General features: G+C 55.4%; 3 protein-coding genes across 10 annotated transcripts; 2 read left to right on the forward strand and 1 right to left on the reverse strand.

Moving 5' to 3' along the window:
- On the forward strand, positions 1-19,057 carry PCYT1A (phosphate cytidylyltransferase 1A, choline). Of its 3 annotated transcripts, none has more exons than XM_048076771.2 (9): positions 1-158; positions 5,042-5,182; positions 7,519-7,618; positions 9,800-9,916; positions 11,945-12,096; positions 12,912-12,990; positions 13,736-13,878; positions 15,072-15,260; positions 15,647-19,057. In XM_048076771.2, the coding sequence occupies exons 2-9, from the start codon at positions 5,066-5,068 to the stop codon at positions 15,851-15,853; spliced, it is 1,104 nt and encodes a 367-aa protein (XP_047932728.1). In that variant the 5' UTR covers positions 1-158; positions 5,042-5,065; the 3' UTR covers positions 15,854-19,057. The 3 variants fall into 3 exon arrangements, with proteins under 3 accessions (XP_047932728.1, XP_066858131.1, XP_066858132.1); XM_067002030.1 differs by lacking the exon at positions 1-158 and adding an exon at positions 472-1,821; XM_067002031.1 differs by lacking the exon at positions 1-158 and adding an exon at positions 3,692-3,813.
- A 221-nt stretch (positions 19,058-19,278) lies between these two features.
- On the reverse strand, positions 19,279-21,989 carry SLC51A (solute carrier family 51 member A). Its single transcript, XM_013195021.3, has 9 exons — positions 21,733-21,989; positions 21,477-21,571; positions 20,939-21,093; positions 20,755-20,828; positions 20,509-20,667; positions 20,289-20,400; positions 20,025-20,171; positions 19,786-19,891; positions 19,279-19,662 (listed from the first exon to the last, which is right to left on the reverse strand). Exons 1-9 carry the CDS (start codon positions 21,765-21,767, stop codon positions 19,526-19,528), a joined length of 1,020 nt encoding a protein of 339 aa, XP_013050475.1. The 5' UTR covers positions 21,768-21,989; the 3' UTR covers positions 19,279-19,525.
- A 563-nt stretch (positions 21,990-22,552) lies between these two features.
- On the forward strand, positions 22,553-25,030 carry LOC106044800 (uncharacterized). 6 transcript variants are annotated; one of them, XM_048076773.2, is made up of 6 exons: positions 22,562-22,747; positions 22,967-23,094; positions 23,174-23,298; positions 23,912-23,994; positions 24,047-24,113; positions 24,859-25,030. In XM_048076773.2, exons 1-6 carry the CDS (start codon positions 22,596-22,598, stop codon positions 24,985-24,987), a joined length of 684 nt encoding a protein of 227 aa, XP_047932730.2. In that variant the 5' UTR covers positions 22,562-22,595; the 3' UTR covers positions 24,988-25,030. The 6 variants fall into 6 exon arrangements, 5 of the variants coding, with proteins under 5 accessions (XP_047932737.2, XP_047932730.2, XP_047932734.2 ...); XR_010833465.1 differs by having other exon boundaries at positions 22,563-22,747; positions 23,836-23,994; XM_048076777.2 differs by lacking the exons at positions 23,912-23,994; positions 24,859-25,030 and adding an exon at positions 24,282-24,653 and having other exon boundaries at positions 22,568-22,747; positions 24,065-24,113.
- The last annotated feature ends 394 nt before the right edge of the window (positions 25,031-25,424 follow it).

The following is a 25,424-nucleotide window of genomic DNA, read 5'->3' on the forward strand; positions in this document are numbered from 1 at the left end:
ACGCGGCTTCGGGCCGCGGTTTCCCGAGGCGCCGCCGGTCCCTTCCTGCGGCCCGGGCCCTGCGCGGCGGCTCCGCCCGCGCCCCGTTGGCGGCAGCGGGGCGGGACCGGCACCGGCACCGGCAGGCTCCGGCTCCAGGGCTCCGGCACCGGGTGAAGGTAGGGGGGGACGGGGGAGCGGGACCCGCACCGGGAGGGCCCCGGGGGGGCTGCACCGGGCGGTGCTCGCCCCGCAGCCGGGGGGGCGGGCGGGTTAATGGGGTCGGAATTAGGGACCGGGGGGGGGCAGCGGTTCGGACAGGGCACGGTCCGAAAGGGGGGGGTTGGTCGGAGGGTGGCCGCTGGGTTTGGTGGTGAGACGTGTTGTGAATGCCTGCGCGGTGCTTAGCGGAGGGTAATCGCAGGGTTAGGAAAATTTATGGGTTGGCAGGTTCCTAGCGCGAGGAGGGGGTTGCAGTGGTCTCGGGGGGGTTGTAATGGTCTCGGTGTTACCGCAGGGTGAGCCCTGAAGGCGGCTGGGGGGCTTGGTGGCGATGGGCAGCCCTCCTGAGGGAGGCTGGCACCCAGCTCTCAGTAGGCGCTGCTGGCGGACCCTAAAACACGAGGAGCAACCCGAAAGCCAGGCAGAACGACCGCCCGTCCTTGTACATTACGGCCCCTGAGCAAGCCCCAAACCTGCGATATGCTCCAGAAACCTGCTCCTGCAAACCACAGCAGAGACCTTGTTGCGTGCCGGGGCGCTCGGTGCCCCAGGTTACGGTGTGCCCAGCAGGGCTGCGAATTCACCGAAAAGGTCCTGCCGGCAATTCCTTTATTTTTTTATACCTCATAGCAGCACAGCCTCGGTGATCACACAGCACCCTGCTCAGCCGTGGCGGCGGTGGGGAGAATCACCTCGAGCCTTTGGGGCTCGGGTGGCGCCCGGCATCCTTCCACTGACCGCAGAGTGCTGGTACCAGATCTGCGTGTGGCTGCTAACACATCGCAAGCAGCCGAAGCAGCCCGTGTTTTGAGTGTGGGCAGGGCTCTGTGTGTGCCAGACCCCGCCGAACCTTTGCGAGGGGCTGGAGGGCTTGGAGCAGAGCAGGCACCGAGCGCGGGGACAGCCGCAGTCTGGGCCGTTTCCACTCGCTTTTTGTGCCGGTGCCCTCGGTCTGGGGCACTGGGCAAGGCTGGGCTGTGAATGAGGTTGGCGTGGAGATTGGGCAAGATTTTTAAACACCGACTGAAGAGAGATCCTGATCTCTCCCAGTAATTACGTACGGGTTAACCCCCGTCTTGTAAACAGCCTTTCATCAGTATCTAGAGGAGTATGTGATGAGCCTTGTCATTAACTTCTTCTGAGCCTTCCTGTCTCCAGCGGATCTCTACAGAGATGCATACCAGTGAGATTAATCACAAATTGGGGGCTGGAGATGGAGAGCAGAATACAAGGTCTGTTCTCCCCATGGCTGAGGAATGCAGGGTAGGTTGGGCGCTTTGCAGCCTGGCAGGGGAATTGTCTGAGGTGACAGGACCTCTTCCTTCTCCCTGAGGCTGTCGCTTCGTGCCTTCCATGTGTCAGGGCAATTCTTCGCCGCGGACAGCTGCCAGAGTGCAAAGTTTAGTAGTATTTGCCTACAGATGAGTCAGCAGAAGAGAAATAGCTTGCCTTCTGTATAGTGGAATCATCTTGTAGGCAGAGCAGCACATGACAGTCACATCTGACCGTGCTAACAACGCCTTCCGAGTTCAGCGGGCGACGGGAGCGTGCGAGCAGGCTGCGGAGCCGGGGGCTCGGTGTCCCGGTGTGCCGGCCTCCTGCTGACCTTCACCTCTGCTGGTAAATGCAACAGCTCGGGGCTGGAGCGCTTACGGGGTTGTGGCAGCCACCTCTTGTTCCGTACGTGTTTCGAGTTTAAGTAGCAGGTTTTATTTTGCCTTGTTGTGTGAATCTGCAAGCAGGACGCAGCAGAAGCGGCAGGAGAAATCCTGCTGCTGCACGTAGATTTGCAAATCGTAATATTCTTCGAGAAATCCCTCGAGTCTCGAAACACAAAGAATGCAGATGAGTCAGGTCCCCGTTCCGTCAGTGGGCTGGGGATGCAGGAATATCTGCTCTGTTTCTGTGGTGTCACGCGAGGCAGGGTCCTGCGACACTGTGAATGCCTACACTGGGGGCTAAACAAAACATCAGTGCTGCCCAGGAAGGAGCAGTCCCTGAGGTAAGGCTTTGGTAAGCAACAGGATTTGCTGCACCAATTCTGGGACCTTGTCCGTATGCCACAGGTGCTGTGGTGAAATTCCAGCTCAGATGATGATTAGTTAACTCGCGCTAAGGGGAAAAAAAAATTAATTTTCCTTGTGCTGCTCAATGCCTGTCCTTTCTCCCCCGCAAGAAGTGGCTGCGTTCCTGTGGGAAATGCCCTGAGCTTCGTAGTCGGCTCCTCCTGGCAGAGCCCATGCAGCTCTCAGCTCGGGGTGAGCCAGCAGGCGGGTGATGGAGGGCACTTCCTTGATGCAGGGTGCACACCGAAGAGATGAGTTTCGGAAGCAAGGCCCCACGCGTTCTGTAAAGTGGCGCAGAGGCTGGGATTTGCCCCTTGGGCCTTCCCTGATAGGGCACTTGTTAGCTTTGCTCCTAGAGAGCGCTTTGTCATGTCGAGCACGGATTCGGTTCTGCAAGAGGTTGATGCGTTAGGCAAAGTGGAACAGTGTTAATGTTTTACAACAGGGCCGTTTCTTCTGGTGATGCCAGTTCTTTGTCGTGGAGTTTTTCAGAATAAGCTTTCAGAGCTATCTTTCCTTCCCCGCTCCCCATCTGCTGCAAGTGTAATTAATTTGAGAACAGGCAGTGTTTTACTCATTTGGGGAGGCAAAGATGCGTGCTCATGTGTTCAGCTCAGCTACAGATGCTGCATCCCATTGTTAGGAAGTAATTGTTTAGGGTGCTATTTTAGTCCTTTGGGTCAAAAACAATTGCTCTAAGAGCAGGAGCTTTATCGCAGTAAGGTATGGCTTGTTTTCCAAAACAACTTGTTCCCAGTTATTTTCATTAATAACTGGTGCTGGGAGGAGTTCCCGGAAACGCGCTAGCCACAGGGTAAAGGTTTTAGAGCCCCGAAGAGGTAAAATTACTGCTTAATTTCTGCATTAATTTGAGTAATTAACAGAGCTGCGTCACTCCTGAGGTGCCCAGCCAAGCTCTCCAGACTCTGCAGAGGCTCCTTCAGCACGGTCTAGCCTGTAACATCAGGGCAGGGAGAGCGCTTGCGTGCCATCCACCGGACAGGTAGTCGAGAAAACCTACAGCTGTTTTCCCCCACTCTTCCCATCAACGTTAAGGTTGCTTCCACCAGAAACAGAACTGTGCTGCTTTTAGGTGAACCGGGCGGTTTCCGACAGGACTGTTGGCTTTCCCCAGTGTTTTTTGGCTTCCCGCTCACCTAAAGATCCTCTTTTTGTGGTCTTAGTGCCCTGCGTTAGGTCTAACAGAGCAGCCTGGGGTACGTACCCGCAGGTAGCACCGCACCGGAGGCACTTGGCCCTACACCTGCTTGTAGGGTACCGCCTGGTTGGTGCTAGGTGGGGAGAGTTGTGCTCGCGTGCTATTAAAGTGCATTTGACTCCTTACCTGGGGACGTTCCTTAACTTGGATTCAAGTAAGCCCAACCCCTAAATCTGCTTCTTGCCAGCTCCCTTTCGCAGAGCCCAGGCTTGCTGGCGGCCGAGGAGCGGAGCTTCACCCCGTGGACGGGCTGCGCAGAGGGACACTGCCCGTCCCCTTCCCTCGCCCTGCCCCGCCTAACGTGTCCCGGCGCATCCTCTGCAAAGGGTGGGGAGAAGTTTTACATTCCACCTGGCTCTCATTAGAAGGGCGTAGAGGCACGCACGTCATCATCATTCCTGGGCGGAGGGAGGGCTCGTGCTGCTCGCAGCTCCGAAATGCTGCTTGCTGCGCTGGGAGCTGCGCGGTGCAGGTGGGCAGGAGGCACAAGACGTAGCTGCTGCTCTTCACTTACAGGCTCTGCAAACGCAGCGCCTCTTTCTGTCTCGGCAGCTGAAGAGGGAGTGTGGGCTGTCACGCGTTTTATAAACCCCTAGCTTTGCTTCGGCTGTGCGGGGTACTTGCTAATGCGCCGGGGCCCTTTGGGAAGACGGCAGCGTACGGTAACCCCCGGGGTAGCTCACGGCCAGAGAGCTGCCACGATTTCTGTCCCAAGCTGGCCGTCTCTCTGCCCATTCATCGCAGAAACGGTTCAGCTGAACTAATTACAACCTGGCACGTAAAGTGCCAGGAGTACGCGTGTGCCCGAATGTGGTGACAGCAGCTGCCTCGCCACCAGCTGAGTCACCGCTGCAGTGGGGACAGGGGACGAGAGGGCAGGATGGTGGCAGCCATCCCAAGGTGAGCTGTCCCCGCTGAGCCGCGGCTCGGTCTTGCGCAAACAGCAAAACAAACAGCAAGCCGTCTCGGTAGTGAAGTTATGACCGTGGGTTGCACCCCTTCGCTCCTTCCCCTCCCCTTGTCCTCCTGCTTAAACCGGCTTCTTCCTCGCATCGGGGTTGCGCAGGGACCCGGCCTCTCGAAGCGGGGGCTGCAGCACTGAGGGGTAGAAGCGTTTGCGTTCGGTGTCATCAAAATGAGAGCTGGGGGAGGGCTGGATGTGGACTGGGCATGCCTTAATCCTCAGCTTGCCTTTCAGATGCTAAAACAGCATAATTAGCCTTGTTCTGATGATTTATAACTTGCACTGCAACTCTTGGGTGAGTTCTCTCCAGCCAGCTGACTGCTGCACACTTCTCTCTCTGCAGAGGAGCCCCGAGTTGCACTCAGTGATTCCGTATTCCCACCAGGCACTGTTTGTCAAGCCTTGGCAGCTGATGCCGAATACAACTGGCTGAGCCCCTTGTTAGGTGGCTGTGTCTTTGCACTGACCTTCTGTACGCTCTTCCTGCTGTTGACTGATTTTTTTTTTTTATTTTTTGCTTTGGAAGAGCTGAGAAATATCTCTCCCTCCCCTCCCTTTTTTCTTTTTTTCTTCCCCTTCATTTTGTCCCAGTTCCTACTGGACGCGCTTGGCAAGATGGAGCCGCCGACCTCCTCCAGGCTGAATTCCCGCAAGAGAAGAAAAGATGGATCCGGCCCCAACGGGGCGACGGAGCTGGATGGAATCCCTCCAAAAATGTCCCGGCGCTCATTCGTAAGTAAGCAGAGATAGGAGCTGTAGGTGCCTGGAGATTACACATTGAAGTCTTAGCAGCAGGAAGATAAATGTTGTGGGGTTTCTGTGGAGACGGAAAACAAGGGGGAGGAAAGAAGCAAACGACAGTAACTATGCTTCTTGTAGAGCCAGTTTGAAATCTTCCTTTGCTCATACTAATAACATGCTTACAACATGGGCTTAAATTAGATCCGAAGCGAGCGTTGCTAAGCTGCTTTTGTGGTCTGGTCAGCCTCTTTGTAGTCACTTAATCTGCACCCAAAGAGGCATGCATATAGATATCCACGTGCTACAAAAGGAAGCATGCTCTTCACGTGGGTGGCTTTTCTCAGTGGCCAGCAGGAGGGAGAAATACACCCAAGAAAAGTACGTAACAACTCGTGTACCTAGCAGAAAGTCCGCATCAAGGCAGGGGACCCATCGGTGGGCTTGAAGTTTGTTAGCACCTGCAGAAGAAAGCTGCTGAAACCACTGTCTGCAACACTGGGAGGATGACTTCTTTGATTCTCCTCGTGTGGCAGGATGCTGCATTGATGTTGCTGGTACTTCAGGAATGTTTAAAAGAGAATAAATGGAAAGTATTTATCCTTCTAGATCAAACTTGGAGTTTCTTCTAAAGGTCATCTGTCTCAGCTAATGTCACTGTGAAGAGCTGACTTTATCTTGTCCCTGCCGCGATACTGTGGTGGTGGCTTTTCTACAGCTCCTCTCTGCTCCTTTTCCTCGAGCTCTCCTGTGCATCACGTGTTTGCTGGTTGCTCTTTCCTTATCTCTGTGAGAAGCAACTACCGTCCCTGCCACATCACGCTGGGGTCATAGTCCTTGGTAAAATTTGGTGATGTGTCACGGCTTTCCTCGTGGATAACGTTTGGCTCTTGAGGAGTACTTCAGTGCTGTCCCAAGACATTTGACAGATGTTAACAGTGTTGGAAGTGGAGGATTGAGCTGTTGCGTGACTTATTCCGCCGGGCCTTAATATCCTTGACTTCCATAAAGATCCATCCCGACCCTCTTGAAAATTCCACATATTTCAGTGAGGAAAGAGAAGCGTAAGGGTTATTCCATGGAAATCTCTTGCTCTTCAGTTTGGTGTCTGTCCTGTGTTAGAAATAAAGCATCTATCTATATGAACAGCATGAAACAGGTAATACCCAGCCTGTTTTATTGTACACATCTGGTTTTGTCCGGACCTTTGTAGGTGCTGCAGAGGAAGGGTGAGGTTGGCAGGAGCTTTTGAGAGCATTTCTCTGTGATTCTCTGATAATTTTGGTAGTTTTTTATGCTGTTATTCCTAGCTTTGTATCACATACATGACAACCAAGCTGCAAAGAGTCTGGTTTTATTCACAAGTCCCAGATATCATGGCAGTGAGGAAAGGAGAGAGAGGACCTAACGATAGGGACCCACCAGAGGAGGTGGTGTGTGAAACGTGGGTGCCAGAGCCTCAGAAGATGCTCCTGTTAAAGGAGGTTTCAGCAGCATCAGTTTGCTTCAGCGTAGTGGTCAGTGGGTCGCTTTTTCTCTCCACCTCACTTGGAGCGCTGTAATAAGGGCTGACATTAACAGTACTAGCAGTGGTCTTTCTGGTTGCAGCGGTGCTGGGTACTGTGGCGGGACGCTGCAATGGGACAGGAAGCCAGAGAGGAAACTGCTGATTAGCTTTCTGCAGCTTGAAGGTATTATTGTAACGATCTGCAGGCTTGTTTCCTAGCCTTCTGGCTCAGGAAAGAGAAGGCATTGCTGCCTCACACCTTCCTGCGAGAAGGAAGTTGAGCTGTTTGTTCCATTATGGGGAGGTCAGAGGAGACCAGAAAGGATACCTGGACTTCAGCTGCTGATTAAATGTAACTGTCGTGATCAGGCTAGTAGATTAGCGAGGTTTTCCTGCAGCACTAGGATATGTTCTGCCACAGATCGAGGTCAGTCTCTTGTTACATATGCCTCAGAAAAGGGAGATGATGCACGTGTTCCTTGGGGATTGCTCTTTTGCTCATTTGTATATTCAAACCGAGGAGCTGTTAGAATTTGCACATCACAGCACAGGCACACCAGTACAGCAAAGTGATTGTCTTGCCTGGGTGGGCAAAGTCAGTGCCGTGACAATGAGGTTTGCTGAAGCTCCCCCTGTCAAATTCAGGCTAATCGCCCTGCAGGGCTGTTTTGAGGCTTAACACTAATTAGTCTTTCAGTACACGTGCTCGAATCGTGCAGACACAGTAAGTCACTCCGTGACTAGAGCACTGCAGCTGCCTTGCTGCTGCTACACAGCGCGCTCACCTTTGCGTTCTCACAGCTGACCACCTCTGGCTTTTTAGGGACTGAAGGAACCAGCTCCGTTTTCAGATGAAGTGGAAATCGATTACAGCAAGCCATACATCCGAGTGACGTATGAAGAAGCGATGAGAGGGACCCCTTGTAAGTAAGAACCAGACTGGACGGGGTTTGTATAAATGTTGGGTTCGGGGAAGAGGTTTGATTCTCGATACCTGAGACTGATCCAGCCTTCTGTGCAAGACCAGGTTTGCAGCCCATGACTTTATTCATGCTTTAGTGGTTAAATAACTCTTTCTATGTGAAATTGGGTCTGCCAGTTCAGCTGAAATTGGAGGCTCTGCGTATGAGGTGTTGTACCTTTGTCAGTAAGATTCTCTGAGATAAATAAATATTCATATTTTAGCTTTTCCTATGCCACTGATAGCTAAAGAGTACTATCAGAGCTGAACATTTTTCTGTACTACTTTATCTGAAGCAGCTTAAAGCTAGGCACTTTAAAAGTCATCTCTTTTGAAATTTGAAATGCCAAGTAAAACCAACATATGTCTTTGTCCAGAGTATCCCATTCTAGCCTGGATTTGAATTAAAGTCAGTGTCATTAATCAAAATAGACTATCCTCACAGCAGGAACGTGCCCTTTTATTTTATAAAACAAAGTGGGATAAACTGTGCTCTTTGCAAGTCCGTCAGGGAAGCAGAGGCAGGACTGGCTCCTCCTGAAGGATGGCTGCCCTCTGTTGCCAAGCTGTGTGCAGACAGTGCTGTCTTGCTTGGCCTCTCCGTTATGGAGACCCTGAGACAATAAAAATGCCGCACTTCTGATTACCTGACTGCTGCTGATGTTGAGAGAGAAGCCAGCTTAGAGTGAGATCTGGCAGTGATTTCCTGCAGGAGTTTCTGGAAATCCAGTGCTTTTCACAGTCCGCGTTAGTCTCCCAGCTCTGATTTCAACGTCGATGGCTCTCCTGCCTGCTAAGACTAAAATACACTGCATGCTTCCCTGTTGTTGTTTATGCCTGTGCTCAGCAACTGTGGCTGCTGCAGGTACAGAGGAAAAGAGACAGATGTCCCAGCCAATTCCCAGAACATAATTGCGCTTTGATAAAGGCGTACCAGGGCCAGCCCTCTTCTGGCATACAGAAAGCTCTTGCAGTCTTAGGCTTTCAGATCCTTGGCCCTCCAGAGCCTCCTGGCACCTTCAGACAGAGGCAGATTTGCTGACAAATGACTGGAAGAGGCTGTCCTCAGGCTGACTCCTCTGCTTAGCTCGAACTTAACATCCTTCCCCTTGCATCAAGTCTTCCTCTCCCGTGCTCTGTCTCTAGGTGCAGTCAGAGCCCTTCCCAGACCCAGGAGGTTTCGGCTCTCCTGATGGGTCTTCTGTCTGCCCCTTCCTCGCTGCAGCTTTGCTGTGCCTCTGAATCAGTCTGCGTGAACTGGGCCAGAGAGCAGCAGCCCGTTCCCCAAGTGTCATATAACAAGAATATGTGGCTTTCTGTCACCAGCAACAAGAGAGCCGGAGCCCCGTGTGGCCCCAGGGGACCAGAAGTCGGGGAGTCTCCTGCTGCTACGTGCTCCTCTATCTCAACTTACCTTTGTGCTGACCTCAGGGAAGAGCTACGATTTACCCTGTCAGAGATGGGCTGATGGCCTTTGTTCTTCCTTATTAATCTATGATTTCAATGCATGCCGGCAGTTCAGCAGAATCGTATTTGCATTTCTCTGAGTAGTCCAGATGGGTTTTCAGATACAGGCACACACTTCATTAGACCGTAGGGAACCAGTGACGCTGGTGGGGAATCAGAACAGCCTGGTCCCTCAACCAGACGTGGTAGCTGTGGCAGTGGGCTGTAGAGAGGAGGGTTTTGAGAAGGTCTTGAGACGCCATCCTGGCTGGTAGGGGAAATCAGGCACCTGCAAAACATTTTGGCCAGTTCCCCTCTTGTATCTCCTTGCTGTGCCAAAAAAAAAAAAAAAAAAAAAAAAAAAGAATGCTACATTTAGATTCCACAGGAGGGAGATATTCAGAGTTTGCTTTCCCCTTGGTGTCCCTTCATGGTAGGTATGTGGTAGGTTTTGAGTCTGTTTTTGAACATGGTTGTATTTCAGCTATGTTTTCTGCTGTGTTTGTTTCCATGTGCGAAGGAAAAGAGCCAGCCATTTCTTTTCACAAATCTTTCCTGGCTATGGCTCTGCACTCTGCCAGTTTCCTGCAACTCCCCCCCTGAGTTTCAGAAGGTCCCCATATGCATGCATGAGCAGCAGCTCCTTCTCTGGGAAGGCATCTTCACAAATGTCTGTCTGTCTGTCTCGTTGGCACAGTGGATCGCCCTGTCAGAGTTTACGCCGATGGAATATTTGACTTGTTTCACTCCGGACACGCCCGGGCCTTGATGCAAGCAAAAAACCTCTTCCCAAACACATACCTCATTGTGGGAGGTAAGGAGTGATCTTGTTGACTTTGGCTGTCATAGGAGCACGGTTAACCTCCGCTGTTGTGCATACAGGTGGCATAACAGGGTTTTTGTCCTTATGGCCTTAGTGGCTGTCCCTGCAGTTGTCCCAAATCCCACTTTGTTGTCGAAGTGTTACTGCAGTATGTTAAGAGTAAGATACATCTGCAGAAAGAAATCCTGTACCAAAAGAACACAAGGAAAAGACTCCTCATCAGCCTGTTCAAACTTGGCCCCTCTGTTTGTGACAGATACCACTGAGTATGAAAATATACTAGCGGCAGCTGAGCATCTGCCTCTCAGCTAACAGTTCCCCCGTGGCTGGTTGAGCTTTGTGTCGCTTGTATTTCCCTGCAAGTCACCCTCCCGCTCCAGCTCTCTGCTGGGAATTGCTTCTGGCTAACCCCAAGCAGGTCCTGCCAGGAGCATGGAGATAACAGTGGTTCCTTGCGCACACGAGTGGCCACGTGGAACTCAGTAAAGCCCCTGTTTCTCCAATGAAAAGTTCATATTTTGTTCATTAGATTCAAAGTCCTTGAGATAAAACCAGGAATATCCTGCTCACTGCCTGAGGGGATCCAGCAGAGGTGTTTCAGCCAGGTCTCCTTCAAGAATATAACAGGAAAGCAGAAACTCTTTCCTCTGGCTGCTGCAACACGCTGGCCTCTGTCCACGCAGTGCCTCTGTGCCCGTACCTTCACCCACGTTTCTGATATGTGACACTAGAGACACCTCAGGCTGTGGATGCTGTCTAGCAGGAGGTGGCCTCTAGTCAGGCTGCGTAATAATGCTGAGGTGTGAGGAGCTGGGAATACCTTTAACTAGTTTTCTCAACAGTCATTAGCTTCCTGCAGCAAAATGAAACTGATTCTATGACAGACCATTAATAATGCCTTTGTGTTTTGTCTCACTGCTGAGAGCATTTTTACAGTGGTACTTCTGTACGTTTTGTGTGTGCTCCGGTAGCCTCTGGAAGGGGAGAGGAGGGAGGAGAGCTGATACAGTTAATCAAACTTTCAAAACGCTCTAAACTCAGAAATCTTGCAGGCAGAAAGACAAGCCATGTACATAAACATGCATCAGACAGGAAAATACCTTCAGGTAACGCTATTAACATGCTGATTAAGATGTGTAGTTTTGCTCTCTGCCTCCGGGAGACTGGTGAGCTGTGGAGGGCAGTGAGCTGCTCCCCTTGCACCAGGAACTGAGGGAGACAAGAGGCCACAGCCCAAGTGAACGTTAGTTCCAAGCTGGGAGCAATCTCACCCGCTCTTTATCATCTGTTTGTCTGGAACATAAATATATCCAATACCCCTGAGACTGGTAATCCCTTGTTTACTTTTGAGTCTGATAACCAAGTGAAACTGCTTCCTCTTCGATGTATTATGTGAAGATTGTGAAGAGTTGTTCATTTACTTTTTTCATAGAACATAATTAAATGAACTTAATTTACAGTGAACTCACTCTTCATTTTAGTTTTCCAAGAGCTAGGCTGTGTTATGTTATTTATGAAATTAGAAGTTTAGGGAGGTGGGTTTTTGGTGTTTTTTTTGTTTGTTTCTTTGTTTTACTTTTATTTTTATTTTCATACGGGCTCCAGTTTCCAAAGCTGAGACATCCAGAGGATAATAAGCAAGTTTCTGCCAGGTAGAACCCCAGGTGTCGTTTCATACAGGAGAGTTGACTTCTGTATTGGCTGGTTTTCTTGGTAAGCATTGAAGAAGTCTCTAGGGACCTTGAGGGCTTAGGGTACGGGTCCCCAGCTTGTGGAGAAATCCCCCAAGCAAATGGACAATTCCCCTTGCTCAGCCTGCCTAGAATGGCTCGAGAGTTTAGTGCCCTGCCACCACTCCCTAGTTCTAGTGATTTTTGGCTAGAAGTTAGGTTTGGAAGCGCCAGCCTCCGTCAGCAGCTGGAATTGTCTGGCTTGGCAGGGGTGTATGCAGGGTCCTTTCTCTGCAAAGTATTAGGGTAAGTAGCTCAGTCTCACTCTTCTCTGTGCCTGTTTCTTCAGTCTGCAGTGATGAGCTGACCCATAACTTCAAGGGCTTCACGGTGATGAATGAAAACGAGCGGTACGATGCTGTGCAGCACTGTCGCTATGTGGACGAAGTGGTGAGAAATGCACCATGGACGCTCACCCCTGAATTCCTGGCAGAGCACAGGGTAATACGTGGCATCTGATCTGCTTTGAATTTTGATTAGCTGCTGTCTGTGCTTGCTATTTACAGCAAGAATTCATCCGTGGGGGTGACCTCTGCGTGATCAACCCATTTCTGTTGAAGATCCTTAAATATAGAATGAGCTGGGTTATGGGAACCAGGTGGGGCTTCTTGGAAGATTAGAAGTGTGTGCTGAGCTGGCAGATAGTGACAAGGTAAAGGAGCCTGAGAGGGCAAAAGGGTTTTCTGTGTTCGAGGAGAAGCTGATGCTGGTTACCCATTGGTGTGAAACATGAAAAAGGGAGAGAAAAGGGGGAGCATAACATTGGGTGGAAGGGATTTCTGGAGGTCGTGTGGTCCAGCCCTCTGCTTTCAGCAGTGCCAGGTTAAATCTACATCAGCTTCCCCGCAGCAGGAGACCAGGCAAGCTGTATTGTGAGTCTTTTATCAGTAGGTAAGATGAAGTAAAAAGAGTCTCTGACATCTGTTGAACTGCTTTGGGAAGTGAAACAGCATCTGGGGAGTACGCTTAGTTTCCCCCTGTGGCCGTTAACAAGCTGTTTCTCTCAGGAGCTTAGAGCAGCTGTGTCCTTAGTCCCAGCCCTTCCTTTTCGTTGCGTGCTAACGAGTTTGATACGCAATTGCCAGTGAGAATTTGTGACTGCTCTTGGTTGTTTTTTCAAGGGGAAACTGTCTTGCAGTTCTCGGTCATGCCTCTGAGTGGAGGTGTTGAGCAAAAAGTTACCAGCCGTGGCAGAAAGCAGGTGACCTGCGTACTCGAGATAAAATGTCGATTCTCATATTATTCTCAATTTTCAGATCGACTTTGTTGCACATGATGACATCCCCTATTCTTCTGCTGGCAGCGATGACGTATATAAGCACATAAAAGAAGCAGGTGAGTCTGGGTCAGATTCTCTGCTGTAGTTTTTCCTGTGCTCCTGTGCGGCAGGGTTGTGCCCTGCAGAGTGGCCCTGCGGGGACACGGTCTGCCCAGGAGGCTCAGAGGGCAGGAAGAAGTACAGCTTTGGGCACTGGTTCATAAGGCCAAGACTTCCACGTGCCATGTCAAGGATTGCCTTACATTAATTTTTATGTACAACCTTGTTACTGTGATCGAATTCACAGCCACCCTTTGAGAAAATATTATGGCTTGTCTTACAGATTCTCACGAATGGAGAATCTTACAGACTTTACAGGGTGGATCCTCTAGCTGATTGCTGTAAAACTTGGGGGGAGGGGGGTCAGTTTATTTTAAGCTTTCAAAACCCAGCCATCAGGGCTTATGTTTCTACCTGTTAAATTGTGAGATCCCTTATTCTGTCCTTGTCACCACGCTATTCTCAATGCAGTGGGTTGTAGTCAATAGTTTCGAAACCAGGTAAAGTGAAGAGTTGGAGCTTTTCTTTAGAAGATATACTTGTATTTGAGTAAGAAATTGTTTCTGACATGCTTAGGTCTTTCTTAGTTCCTCCTCGTACTCCCAGAAAGGAGGAGCCAGGTATTGTGCATTCCAGGGCAGAGTCATGATGGTGTGAGGACGGTTAGGAGTGTTCACAGAAGTTGTTTACTATTAGAGGTGGCAGCAGCTTTTTACCATGTGTCTTGCTACAGCTGTCCTGAGTCCTGTTCCTCAACTTTAGGCATGTTTGCACCAACTCAGAGGACCGAGGGGATTTCAACATCAGATATCATCACCCGCATCGTGCGGGACTACGATGTTTATGCCAGACGGAACCTGCAGCGGGGCTACACAGCTAAAGAGCTCAACGTCAGTTTCATAAATGTGAGTCGAAGTGTGTCTCACCACAACTTCTTGCTCAGAGAAGCTGTGGATGCCCCATCCCTGGAAGTGTCCAAGGTCGGGTTGGACAGGGCTTTGAGCAACCTGGTCTAGTGGGAGGTGTCCCTGCCCTTCAGGGGGTTAGAACTAGGTGATCTGTAAGGCCTCCTTCAACCCAAACCATTCCGTGGTTCTATAAGCTGTGTGAAGCTGTGTCTTGCATAGCAGTAGCACACTCCTGCTGTATGCCAGTGAGTAGCAAGTCTGCAGAGCTAAACAGTTACACCAAACTAGTGTCCTTATAGTGGTAGAAATTAGATTTCTCCCTCCCCTGGAATGCTCACTGTCAGGAGTGGGCCTGTCCAGGGGAGCTGGGGTTTTGCTAATACTGCTCTATTGTCAGAAATTACTTGGTGACGTTTCACCAGATGAGAGAGCTGGAGGCTGGGCCATGTGGCAAAATGTGTGTTTTGTCAAACCGAGTGAAGTGTTGGTTGTTCCTGGCAGCAACTGCAGTGCCTCATCTCTCTCCTCTTCCCTCAGCCACTTCCCCAAGGTAGAGGCATTTGTTAGGATAAAATCTGATCCTGTTCTCACTGTGCTATTCCCTCTCTGGAGCTGCAGGAGTTAGGGGAGAAGGACGTGCTCTGATCCTGTGCTGAGTGTCTTTTAGCACACAAGCAGAATGCATGGCAGGAGGCTTTTCTTATGTAGTAAACATTTTTCTTATCACCCAGACACTATGCCTTTTTAATACAATCAAATACAAAATGAAACAGGAGAGGTAACGGCTGCTTGGCCTCTCTTTGGCATCCAACTGTCTCTGTTTACGAACACCCAGCAAAAAGTCTTGTGCTGTCACGATATGCAAGGAGACCTACAGCAGGTCCCTCACATCTAATCTGTATACTTTATAAATATTTCCCTCTTCCATGCACTGCTCTTAGATAGTCCTTATCTCTGGGTTTAGTCTTGCTTTGTGGACTGTGCCAGGGCCTGCCACAAAGCATCTCGCAGCCCCGCTGCATGTCTGCCATTTAGTCTAGGGAAGAAGCATCACTGGAGTGAGGGAGAAGTGTCACAAAACTGGTGGAGACGCTGAGTCTTAAGCAACGGTTCAGTGTAATAACTCAGATCAGAGGTGGTCGCCACTTAGATCTGGTGAGCTGTGTTCTGATCCATCGTTTACTCGACAGGAAAAGAAATACCACCTCCAGGAGCGTGTGGATAAGGTGAAAAAAAGGGTGAAGGATGTGGAGGAGAAGTCAAAGGAATTTGTCCAGAAAGTGGAGGAGAAGAGTATTGATCTCATTCAGAAGTGGGAAGAGAAGTCCCGGGAGTTCATTGGCAATTTCCTGGAGATGTTTGGCCCAGAAGGCGCGTTGGTAAGGAGCTGCCCGGGGAGAAGGGGAAAGGGGAGTTGGAGTCTGCGAACTCCAGCTTGTGTCCCGCAGGCCACGGAGCAAAGAGACTGACGGTCACTTTGTCACTGGCCTGGGACGGGATGGGTCTGAAACAACTGGGTTTTGCCTGGCTGTCCCGTGGTGCTGGCCAAATGTCACAGGCACTTCATGCTAGAGGTGCTTGAAAGTGGGTAATGGCGAAAGTGGACGCAGTGTCCGAAGGCACTATAGCACCGTGCTTGGGTTTCTGCTCTTACATTGCATGAGGAGTTGAGACACAACAGCTCAAAATGCTGCACGGGCTGTGAGCAATATCCATTTCCATCACTGTTTGAGCCGTGCTAACGTCCCTCCTGCTTCTGTCACAGAAACACATGCTGAAGGAGGGCAAGGGCCGGATGCTGCAGGCCATCAGCCCCAAGCAGAGCCCCAGCAGCAGCCCCACGCACGACCGCTCCCCGTCGCCCTCCTTCCGCTGGCCCTTTTCAACCAAGACTCCTCCTTCCTCGCCGGCCAACCGCTCCAGGAACGAGTCTGCAGTCACCTACGACATCAGCGAGGATGAAGAGGATTAAGCTGCCAGCCGGGATTTGCTGCGACCCACTAATCGCCGAATCCTAAGTCCAGACCCACTGGGGAACTCTAACTGAGCAAGAGAGCCATAGGAACAGGGCTGACGGTGAGCACAGGGCCTCGGAGGCACCCGTTGCTCTTAGTGAGGGCTGCTGCCTGGAAGCACATTCAAACCTCCTCTCCCTTCTCCCCAAATTCCCTTTTTATTGTTTACGTTCTAGTGGTCTCCAGGGGAAAGATGGTTTTTATATTTTAAGAAACTACTCTTTTAAAACACAAAGAATAGCACTCGAGTGTGGCTCTTGTTCTGGTTTCTTTTCCCCTCTCCAGGCGAGACAGAGAGTGCTAAGACCCACCTGCCCCTTCTTTCTTTCAGCTCCCCTGTCTTATCCCTCCCAGCCCCAGGCAGTATCCGTGCCGCTGCCAAATGAAAGACCCCTCGGTTCCTCGACCAGGGCGACCTCGACAGCACGCAGGGAGCAGTTGCGTAGAGAGGCTGCTAGGACACAGGGACATCTCTGCTGCTCTGGAGCCGATAGGAACTTACCTGGCAGGCTCGGCAGCGCTGGCGTGCCTCTTGGCCGAGCTTCCCGGCGTGCCGCGGTGAGGATGTGCTGGGAAGAGGGCTGCCAGCTTAGCGTGCACGAGTCACCCCCTGGAAGAAGTCGCAGCACCGTAGTCGCACACCCTGCAGGTGTGCAGCATTGGCAGCTCCAAATCCGCACGGGCGGCTGCGGGGGAAAGGCCTTTTCCAGCTAATCTTAACGGGACTGCTAAATCTCGAGCTAAAATTGAGCCCTCAGTTGCTGTTGGAGAGAAGAGAATGAATCTTTGCTTCAGGGCGCTTTCTGTCTGCGCGTTTCCTCGGGCGTGTGAGCGCCCAGGTGGGAAATGAACGTGTGTGCTCCTTTGAGAAGTTCCTTGTCCCGGTCTCTGGTGTGTCCTAAGTGTTCGTCCGTCCACGCGGCCCCTCAGCACTGTGCTCTGCGCGTCTCCGTGTTTCAGTTGCTGTGCTCTGAGGACTGGCGCAGTCCTTTACACTGGTCAAGTTGCTGCTATAAGGACAAAACAAGAATTCACGCGGCCAGTTTGCTGTCTGTCGGTGTGTGCAGCTGGACAGATGAGGGGCACGTTTTACTGCCCAGTGAAGGGTGACAGCCCCGTGTTACCTGTCCTGTGCAATAAATGCACAAATCCTGCCCATTGACTCCGCTCCTCAAGGCAGGCCGGGAAGAACATCAGAGAGTGCTGCAGCTTTTTAAGATTTTAAACGTGTGCTCTGCTCATTCGAAAGGTCCTAGTCCTGCCTGCTGTCGTGTGTGTGTGTAGTAAGCGTCGAGCTTTGTGGCCCTCAGCTCTCCGGGGGAAGTTTCCCTCCCCGTGCCGGGTCCCGAGCTGCTCGGCACGCTCTGTCCCCGCAGCCAGCTCGCTGTCCCATGAACGTCCCTCTCACTTTTCCCTTCGGGTTTGTCTCTGTGTGGAGCTGCTGGGCTGAGCCCCCGTGAGCTCCTGCAGTGCTGGCAGCAGGCGAGGAGGGCTCGCAGCCCCGCAGGGAGCTCTGCCACGCGGGATGGGGGGGCTTGGGGAGCAGCAGGGAGGCGAATCATCCCAGGCTGCTGCTGCTTGCCGGCTTTTACCTTGCTGCTCCTCTGTCATGCTGCCCAGAGGGCCTGGCAGAGTCTCGTAGGAGAGAAACCTCTTCGCTCTGGGCTTCTGCTGTGGCCAGAGCCTGTGTGAGAAAAGGGTATTTTGGGGATTCCTCATCCGCCACCCGGACCTCTCTCAGCAGGGGTGTGCACAGCTCTGGGAGCGTGGCTGGCTGCTGTTGGCTTGAAGCTGTGAGAGCAAAGAACGGTCCCTTGGTACGAGCCAGCCTTTGCTGACCTGGCTTATTTATGCTGGTGGAGCACTTATTTTGTATCACCCACGGTCTCTCTTCCCTATCTTCCCCACTTTCCTTCCTTCACCCTTCCCTCACTAGGGGCGTCCAGTCGCTTTCCCCAGGCGGATCACAAAGGCCAGGCTGCTTCAGAGCCTTGCTGCTGTTTTAAACACAAGTTATGCAACAGTGTTCTGTAATTTTGGGTAACAGTGGTGTGTTTTGGATGGTGGCTTGTTCTGTGGAGACCCTGCGTGTTTCTTGGTGTCTTTGCACAACCCGGGGCGCTTAGGAAGAAGCCAGGCATGGTTTTACGTGTAGCTTGGAATAACAGAGCTGTTTCTTGTAACCAATAATCCCTGCTTCCTCCTTGCACTTAAATTAAAAAAAACCACTCAAATCCCAGAGCAGTCTTTTTTTTTTTCCTTTTTGGTTTTGTTTGTTTCCTCCTGGATTGCTGGACTGCCCCCATTTCCAGCGCTGCCCTGTCTTACCAAGACATTTTAGAGGGTCAGGACTTTATTGTAACCCGAGGCAGGTGTTGGAGCAGTGAATACACCTGGCAGTGGCGGTGACTTTGGGACAAACCCTGCGTCTTGCCCTCAGGGAAGACTTGGTGCTCACAAGGGCTCCCTGCTGGACAGGCTGGGTGTCCTACCTGCCGCAGGTAAGGAGCTGGGTCTGGCTGTCCAACAAGGTGACCGAGTCCCGTGTTTTGCTGCTTGCCTGCGTGTTGCTGCTTGTCAAAACCAGGAGATTTCCGGGCCCAACGCTACCGTTGGTGCCTAGAAAGTCCTGTCATGCTCTGTTGCCAGGAGTCTGTCAAGCCTGACGGTCTCATAACTGCTCACCGGTGTGTCTTCCAGCTGAGCAGTTTCACTCTGAATGCAGCCACCCACAAAAAGCTTTGAGTCACTTTTTTCCCCCCTTGATGGGAAAGAGAACTTTTTCCCTGAAATGGATGAAAGAAACGAAAGAGTGGGAGTTGGGAGCTTTGGTTTTCTGACTCTTCTCTTCCCAAGGGTTGCACCGGCCAGAGGTAGTGGGCTGGGGGGCACTGGGAGATCACCAGGGTGCTGGTCGCAGGAAGCTCTGGTGGTGCCCAGCACCCACAGTGTGGATTTAGCACCCACATTCTGCCATCCCCTGCCCATCCCTGGCCTTGTGCATCAGCTACTCTTGCTGTCACCTCGGGCTGGCTCTTCCCAATCCGTGTTCACTGTGCTGGTTTCTCTGTATGTCCTGCGTGCACAGCCCCGTGTCTTACTTGTTCTGGAGTTGGTTTTTTGGCTTCTGTGTTTGGCCAAATAAATGCAAAGTCATTTTATTCATTGCGTGCCAGGTCCCTTTTGCTGTTCTAGCCCAGCCAGCTCTCGTCGTGGCCTCCTCACGTGCTGTCTTAGCAGTGGTTGGAGGGAGAAGGGGCTTCAGTGGGGGGTGCTGGGCACCTCATCAGCCCCAGCCCGCTGTGAGCCCTGCGCCATGGCTCTGCTGCCCTGGGCTCCGTCCTCCCACGATCTGAGCCCAGTGACCAACGCAAGACCCACGTACAGAGTTACCTTTATTCAGTGCAAGACAAGAGGCCCCCCCGGGGCTGGACGGCAGCTTCGCAGCTCCCTCTGGCTCATGGCCTTCAGGTTTCGGACCCTGTCACCCTCCGCTGACGCGCCCTTTCCCCCTCTGCTGCCTTTGCTCCCAGCAGCTTCCCAGGGCCGCAGGAGGAGGAGGAGACGGCTGTGCAGGGAGGGCAGCAGCCCGGGCTCTGCCCCTCGCACCCTCCTGTGCTCCCCCCTGCTCACGCCTTGGCGTTGCTGCTGACGGGCGTGATGTTGAAGGGCTGGTAGCCCGGCTTGTCATCCTGCTTGCGGTAGTATATCCGCGTCACCACGGCCAGGATGAAGGTTTGCGGGATTAACAGCTGCATGTTCATCTCTGAAAGTGAGAAAGGGAGACGGGTTGGTCGAAGATGCCTTCACTGACCGCGTCCATTCCCTGCTGCGTGCTGGAGGTGCTTAGCCAGGAGCGAGCGATCTGCTCCCGCGTCTCCCGACTTACGCTGCGACCTGGCCTTGGAGGAGAAGGGCGGCGAGCAGGCGATGTTGCCGTTGTTGGCCAGGATACTGAAGATGGCGGGCTGCAGCGCTGTCAGGACGAGGAGAACCTGCAAACACAACACCCCCGGTGAGAGGACACCATCCCCGCCCGCAGCTGGACCTGGGTCTCATCCACCAGCAGCTCCTGTCCCTGCACACCTCCAGCCTGCGCTGCAAATTGCTCCTTGTGCTCAGGCTTACCTGGAAGCAGGTGAACTTGGCCTTGATGTTCTGCTCCGTCAGATGCAGCCGGGCCTGCCGGAAGAGGATGCCCAGAGCCCAGAGCCCGAAGAGGGTGGAGGCACCGACGACGGTGTTGATCCAGAGCGCCACGCTCTCCGCCGAGATCTGGGGGGGGCAGGAAATGCGGCTGGGCTGCCGGAGCCGCTGGCTGCGAGGCTGGGGCTGCGGTGGGGCTCCCCCTCTCGCACGTCACCCTGCCCATCCCCGCGCCGCGGCACTCACATCAGCGGGGTTGTAGTTCCCGTCAGCAGACAGCACCAGCCCCAGGAAGACGGCGGCCGTCCTCAAGAAGGCGTACTGGAAAGTCCCCAGCATCAGCAACCGCAGCTTGCTCCTGGCACGGGGAGAGAGGTCGGTGGCGTCCCGGGGTCCCCTGCCTGGGGCCTCCTCCTCTGCCCCAGCAGAAGCAGGGGGTGAAGCCCCTGCCCCAGCCCTCCCTCACCTGCTCATGGTGATTCGGGGCAGGCAGGGGCAGCAGCAGCAGCAGGGCCCGGTGTTGAGCACCATGGGCACGTCCTTCAGGGTGCTGAGCACCGCCTCCTTGCCCCCAAAGCCCTCCACCATGACCAGCATCAGGAGGTAGAAGCAGATGGCGAAGTACCTGGGCAGGAGGAGGATGATGAGGGACAGAGGCGCTCAGGTCCCGCGGGCTCCCCGGCCCCACCGCCCCGGGGCAGGCACTACTCACATCGTGGTCGCCATCTCCACCACCATCATGGAGCGCGGGATCCACAGCCCGAAGCAGCTGAACACGGCCACGACCTGGGGGGAGACGTGGGCATGGCACGCAGCCGCTCCCCATCCCCGGGGGGGGCTCAGACCCCTCGGGTGCCCCTGGTGCTGCCCCCCCACCGCCCCCATCCCCAGCTCACCGTGGGGGCTGAGCTGCTCCAGCGGAGGGTCTTCATCTTGATGGGGCAGCGGATCTTGTGGGTGAGGTAGATGGCCTCTTCCACGTAGATGGCGACCGACACCAGCGTCAGGATGGTGGCCAGGCCCATGATGGAGAGTTGGACCATGTCCAGCTCTGCCAGGGAGGGGTGAGAAATGGGTTCGGTCAAATCCTGTTGCGTGTCCCTCCCCAGAGCCACCGCAGCAGGGTGCTGCCCCCAGCCCACCTCCGGGTCCCTTTTGGCACAGCGCTGGAAGCCACTCGCTGTGTCCTTGGTGGATCTGGCAGTGCCGGAGCCGGTGCTTTGGTCCCCCCCCCCATCCCATGTCACCCACCCGCTGCTCCCCTCACTGCTCTCTTCCACCACCACCACCCCCTGGGCAGGGCTCTGGGGTGGGAGCTGAGACCCCAGCAGCACCCCATGGCCTCCCCCGCTCTTGTCCCTGCCTCATCCCCACCCCAATCCCCGGGGGGACACGAGGAGGGTCCCCCCTGCACCGCCCGCTCCCCCCACTCACCCTGCAGCAGCTGCCGGGAGGTGGGCGGCAGGGAGAAGCAGGCTGCCGGCACGCTGAAGTTGGTTATCAGCATCTCCACCAGCGAGCGGGGGAACCTGCGGAGAAGGGGAGCTCTGCCAGGGACACGGGGACACCCAGCCCCATTGGGTCCCCCTGCCTCGCCCCCCCACCTGCCTCCCTTCCTTTAACCCAAAATCCTGCACCGAAAAGCAGCTGCAAAGCGTCCCAGCAGCACGGGGGGTTCCCCACAACCCACCTGGGGTCATCCGCCAGCTCCAGGGTGGGCTCCATCCTGCCCCGCTGCTCCCCGGCTCTGTCCCAGCGGCTGCGGGGCTGCTCGGCGCCGCCTGCCTCCGCGTCCCCTCCCCGATCCTACGCGGGGTCAGAGTCCCCAGGGCAGGGACCTCGGGGAGGCTTCGGCGCCTCGTTCAAGTTTAACCAGCTCCGGGCGCTCATTGGCGAGCCCCCGCGCCCTGCCAGCCCCACAGACACCTCGGCCGCCCGGTTATCGACCCGGGTGCCGGGAGGAGCGGCCGACCGCGTGCCATCGCGCCTGCGTGTCCCCAAAACCCGGGGCGCAGGGCCCTGCGATGGCGTGACACCGCCTGCCCGCCCCTTGGGGCACCCCACGGATGGGTTTGGGGTGGGGGGGGTCCCCACGGTGCTGGGGTCCCCGTGCGTCCTCCTGTCCCCTCTGCGGAGGTGGCTGGATGGGACCTGGTGCCACCATGCCTGCCACCTTCCGTCCGTCCTTCCCGGCAGTGGCACCTGCCCTGCTCGCATGGCAGCACGGGGCTGGGCCCTGCTGGGAGCAGATCCCATGACGCTAGAGGGCAGGGCCAGCCCTGCTCAGCACCACGGCTCAGCACCCAGTGTCAGTGCCGGCACCCGGGGTGAAGTCCCGGTGCCCTCCCAGCACCCCAAGGCTCTGGTTTGCGCTGGGACCTCAGACATCTTCAAGCCCCTCTCCCTCTGCCCTCAGGCAGGGGGGGTCCCGCAGGAGCCAGGGTGGCACCTGCACCCCAAAAGGGTCCCCAGCACCCTGCCGCGGGAGCAGGATGCTGCGGTTGCCGTGGGCCTGGGGTTCCGGGGGGATGCCGGGGTTGCCGTGGGAGTGGAATGGGGTTGCTGGGCTGCGGCCAGGAGAAGGGGATGCAGTCCGCCCAGCGAGGCCGTGGCCAAGGCCTCGCAGCTGCCCAGCCCACCATGGAGCTCTTCATCCCCCTTCACTTCACCATCCTCCTGTGCCTGTGCTTGCTGCTCTTGGGCCCGTAAGTCGCCCCACAGCAGCGGTCCGAGCCCCATCCTGCCGACACGGGGCAACAGAGCCGCCCTTCCGCGTCGGCATCCTGCAGACGTTAGAGCCGGGCATCAGCTCTGACATCCCCGAGCTGCATCGTCTCCCGTGCCCACTGCCCGTCCCAAGCAGCCCCTGGGCCTGGGCACCCCACTGCCCGCTCGGCCCCAAGCTGCCCTCGCTCCCGCCGCAGGTGCAGCTGGCTGGCTCTGCACGTCCTGCTGCTGGTCCCCATCTCCAGCACCATCTTCGTGATCCTCATCCTGCCTGTCACCAGCCTCGTCCTGCTCAGCGTTGCCTACCTGGAGCTCCCCCAGCCAGGTGAGGCGCCCGGATGGGTGGGGGATACGGGAGCAGGGGGCTGGGGGGAGCAGCGTCCCCATCGTGTCACCCGCACCAGGGGCCTGGGAGGACGCGCTGGAGCAGAGGCTCTGTGGCACAGCGAGATGGCAGCGCTGGCGCAGGTGCCAGCGTCCCCGCTGGCGACGCATCGTCTGCTGCCCTCACTGCAACGGCTACGTGAAGGTGAGGGACGCGGGGTGCCCGAGGTGCCACGCGCACCCAGCGCTGCCCACCCCGCGCCACAGCCCCACTGACCACATCCCGCACCCTTGTCCCTACGCACCCCGTGCATCCTGTGCCCTCTCCGCACCTCGCGTGCCCAGCCCTGTGCACTCCGTCACCCCTTGCACACTCAGCACCGTGCTCATGACCCTCGGTGCCCCCGACCCCATCGGCGTGCACAGGAGCTGCCCCCTGCCACCGGCACCCCTCCACCACACCAGTTCAACCCGCATTGCCCCGGGGCTGGGAAAACGCATCAGCTCCCGCAACAGCTGCTGGCCCTGACAGTCGCTGTGCGCTGTGTCACAACTGTCCTGCTGTCCTGCGTCACCTGCCCGATGCTCAGCCCCCTGAGCCCATTGCCCTGGGGAAGAGCTGCACGTATCCTTGGCCCGGAGAGGCAGAGCCCTGCCCTGACGTGCACGCACACGTGTTGCACACCCCGCGGTGCCGCCCGGGCTGGCACATGCTGGAGCCTGTTCCCCTTGCTGCACGTAGCCCCAGGGCCAGCAGCGGGGCTGGGTGCCCTCTGCACAGCACAACCACGGCTCCTGGTCCCTGACTGCCTCTGCAGCATCGTGGCGACCTTCCTCAGCGCTCCTGCTCATGTCCTGGGTCCCCTGCGTCACCTGAGCGCAGCACACACCGAGGGGCCAGGTACAGCCACAGGGTGCCCCCACCAGGCTCCGTCACCCCCGTGTCCCCACAGCCACCCTTCTCCCCGCAGGCTGCTGCTGCAGGCAAAGGCAGGCAGGACGGGCAGGAGCCAAAGGCAGGTGAGCATCCACCTCCTGGCACAGGCAGGACCAGGCGAGGTTTTGGGCCAGCCCCATCACATCAAACCCAGCCAGGGCACTCCTCACAGCCCCAGGATGCTGTAGGGCTGACCAGCTCCCCTGAGGACTGCACTGGGATTCCCCTTTCCTGCCAAAAAAATCCCTTAGGTGGAGAAGGAGAACGGAGCACCCAGCAGAGCCGCTCACGCCACTGGGCCCTGGTAATTTAAGGCTCAGGGAACCCCCAGTGCCACGGGCATCACGGTGGGTGTTGTGCTCCGAGGAGCTGCTGGAGGGGGCACGTTGTGCTGGCAAACCCTCTCTGCTTGGTTAGCTTTTTCTTTCTTTAAACAAAACTGTTTGACCTTTGAAACCCTGCCCAAAAAAGCCGATCGGACCCCTCTCAGCGCGTCTGCATCGCCCACGCGGCTGCTTTGTCAGCGTTCCCCGATACTTGGAAAAGCTCTGGAAATGCAAATATTTGCATGGGGTTTGGGGATGGTTTTCCGCCCATCTCTAACTGCCCGGGGCTGCGGACGGAGCAGCTGGCCCAGCTCCTGGGGAGCCCACGGGGGGCAGCAGCTGTGCTTGTCCCCGGGGGCTGCGTGCCACCGGCCCCTGGCTTCCTGGTGGCCAGGCCAGGTGGCCTGGCTGCTTGTCCCAGCTGATGTCCCTCGCAGAGCCCTGCTGAGAGCTGTCAGGAGGCCGAAATGTTCTTCTCTCCCTGCTCTCCTCTCCCACCCAGCGCCTAGGGGTGTGGCGGATGGCAGGGACGCCAAGGAGTGAACATGTCCCGCTGCACCCGCACCGGCTCCCCGCACCGTCCCGCACACCGAGGGACGCGCGCTGCTCCAGCACCCGGCCTTCAGGCTGAGCTCCGTCTGCACAAATAGGCAATAAACATCTTCACCCCAAGCTCTCCTGCCCAGGACTCTGCTCTGTGCTGTCACTGTGTCAGCCACGCAGCCCCGGTACCCCCCGTGCCAGGGTTTTAGGGGGAGCTGGTGACCCTGCTCAGCCCCCCCCGGCGTGCCGGCAGCACCCCACGGAGACGCTGGAAGCAGGAGGGTGGACGCGGCTTAAGAGAAACAAATAAAGCGTGGCGGTGGCCGGACTTGAGAAAGGGACAGGAAAGCCTTTCCCAGGGCGCCGGCCCCGCCTGGCCTCCCCCGCACCCCATGAGCATCGCCAAGAGGAAACTCGACGGCGAGAGGCCGGGGGGCCGGATCCTGCGGGTGGCAAGGCGAGGCAAGGCTCCGTTTGCCGTTGCATGCCCTGCTGCAACGCGACGCCAGAGCTCCTGGCATTGGC

The sequence above is a fragment of the Anser cygnoides genome, chromosome 9, assembly GCF_040182565.1.
Source record: "Anser cygnoides isolate HZ-2024a breed goose chromosome 9, Taihu_goose_T2T_genome, whole genome shotgun sequence".
NCBI classification, from domain to species: Eukaryota; Metazoa; Chordata; class Aves; order Anseriformes; family Anatidae; genus Anser; species Anser cygnoides.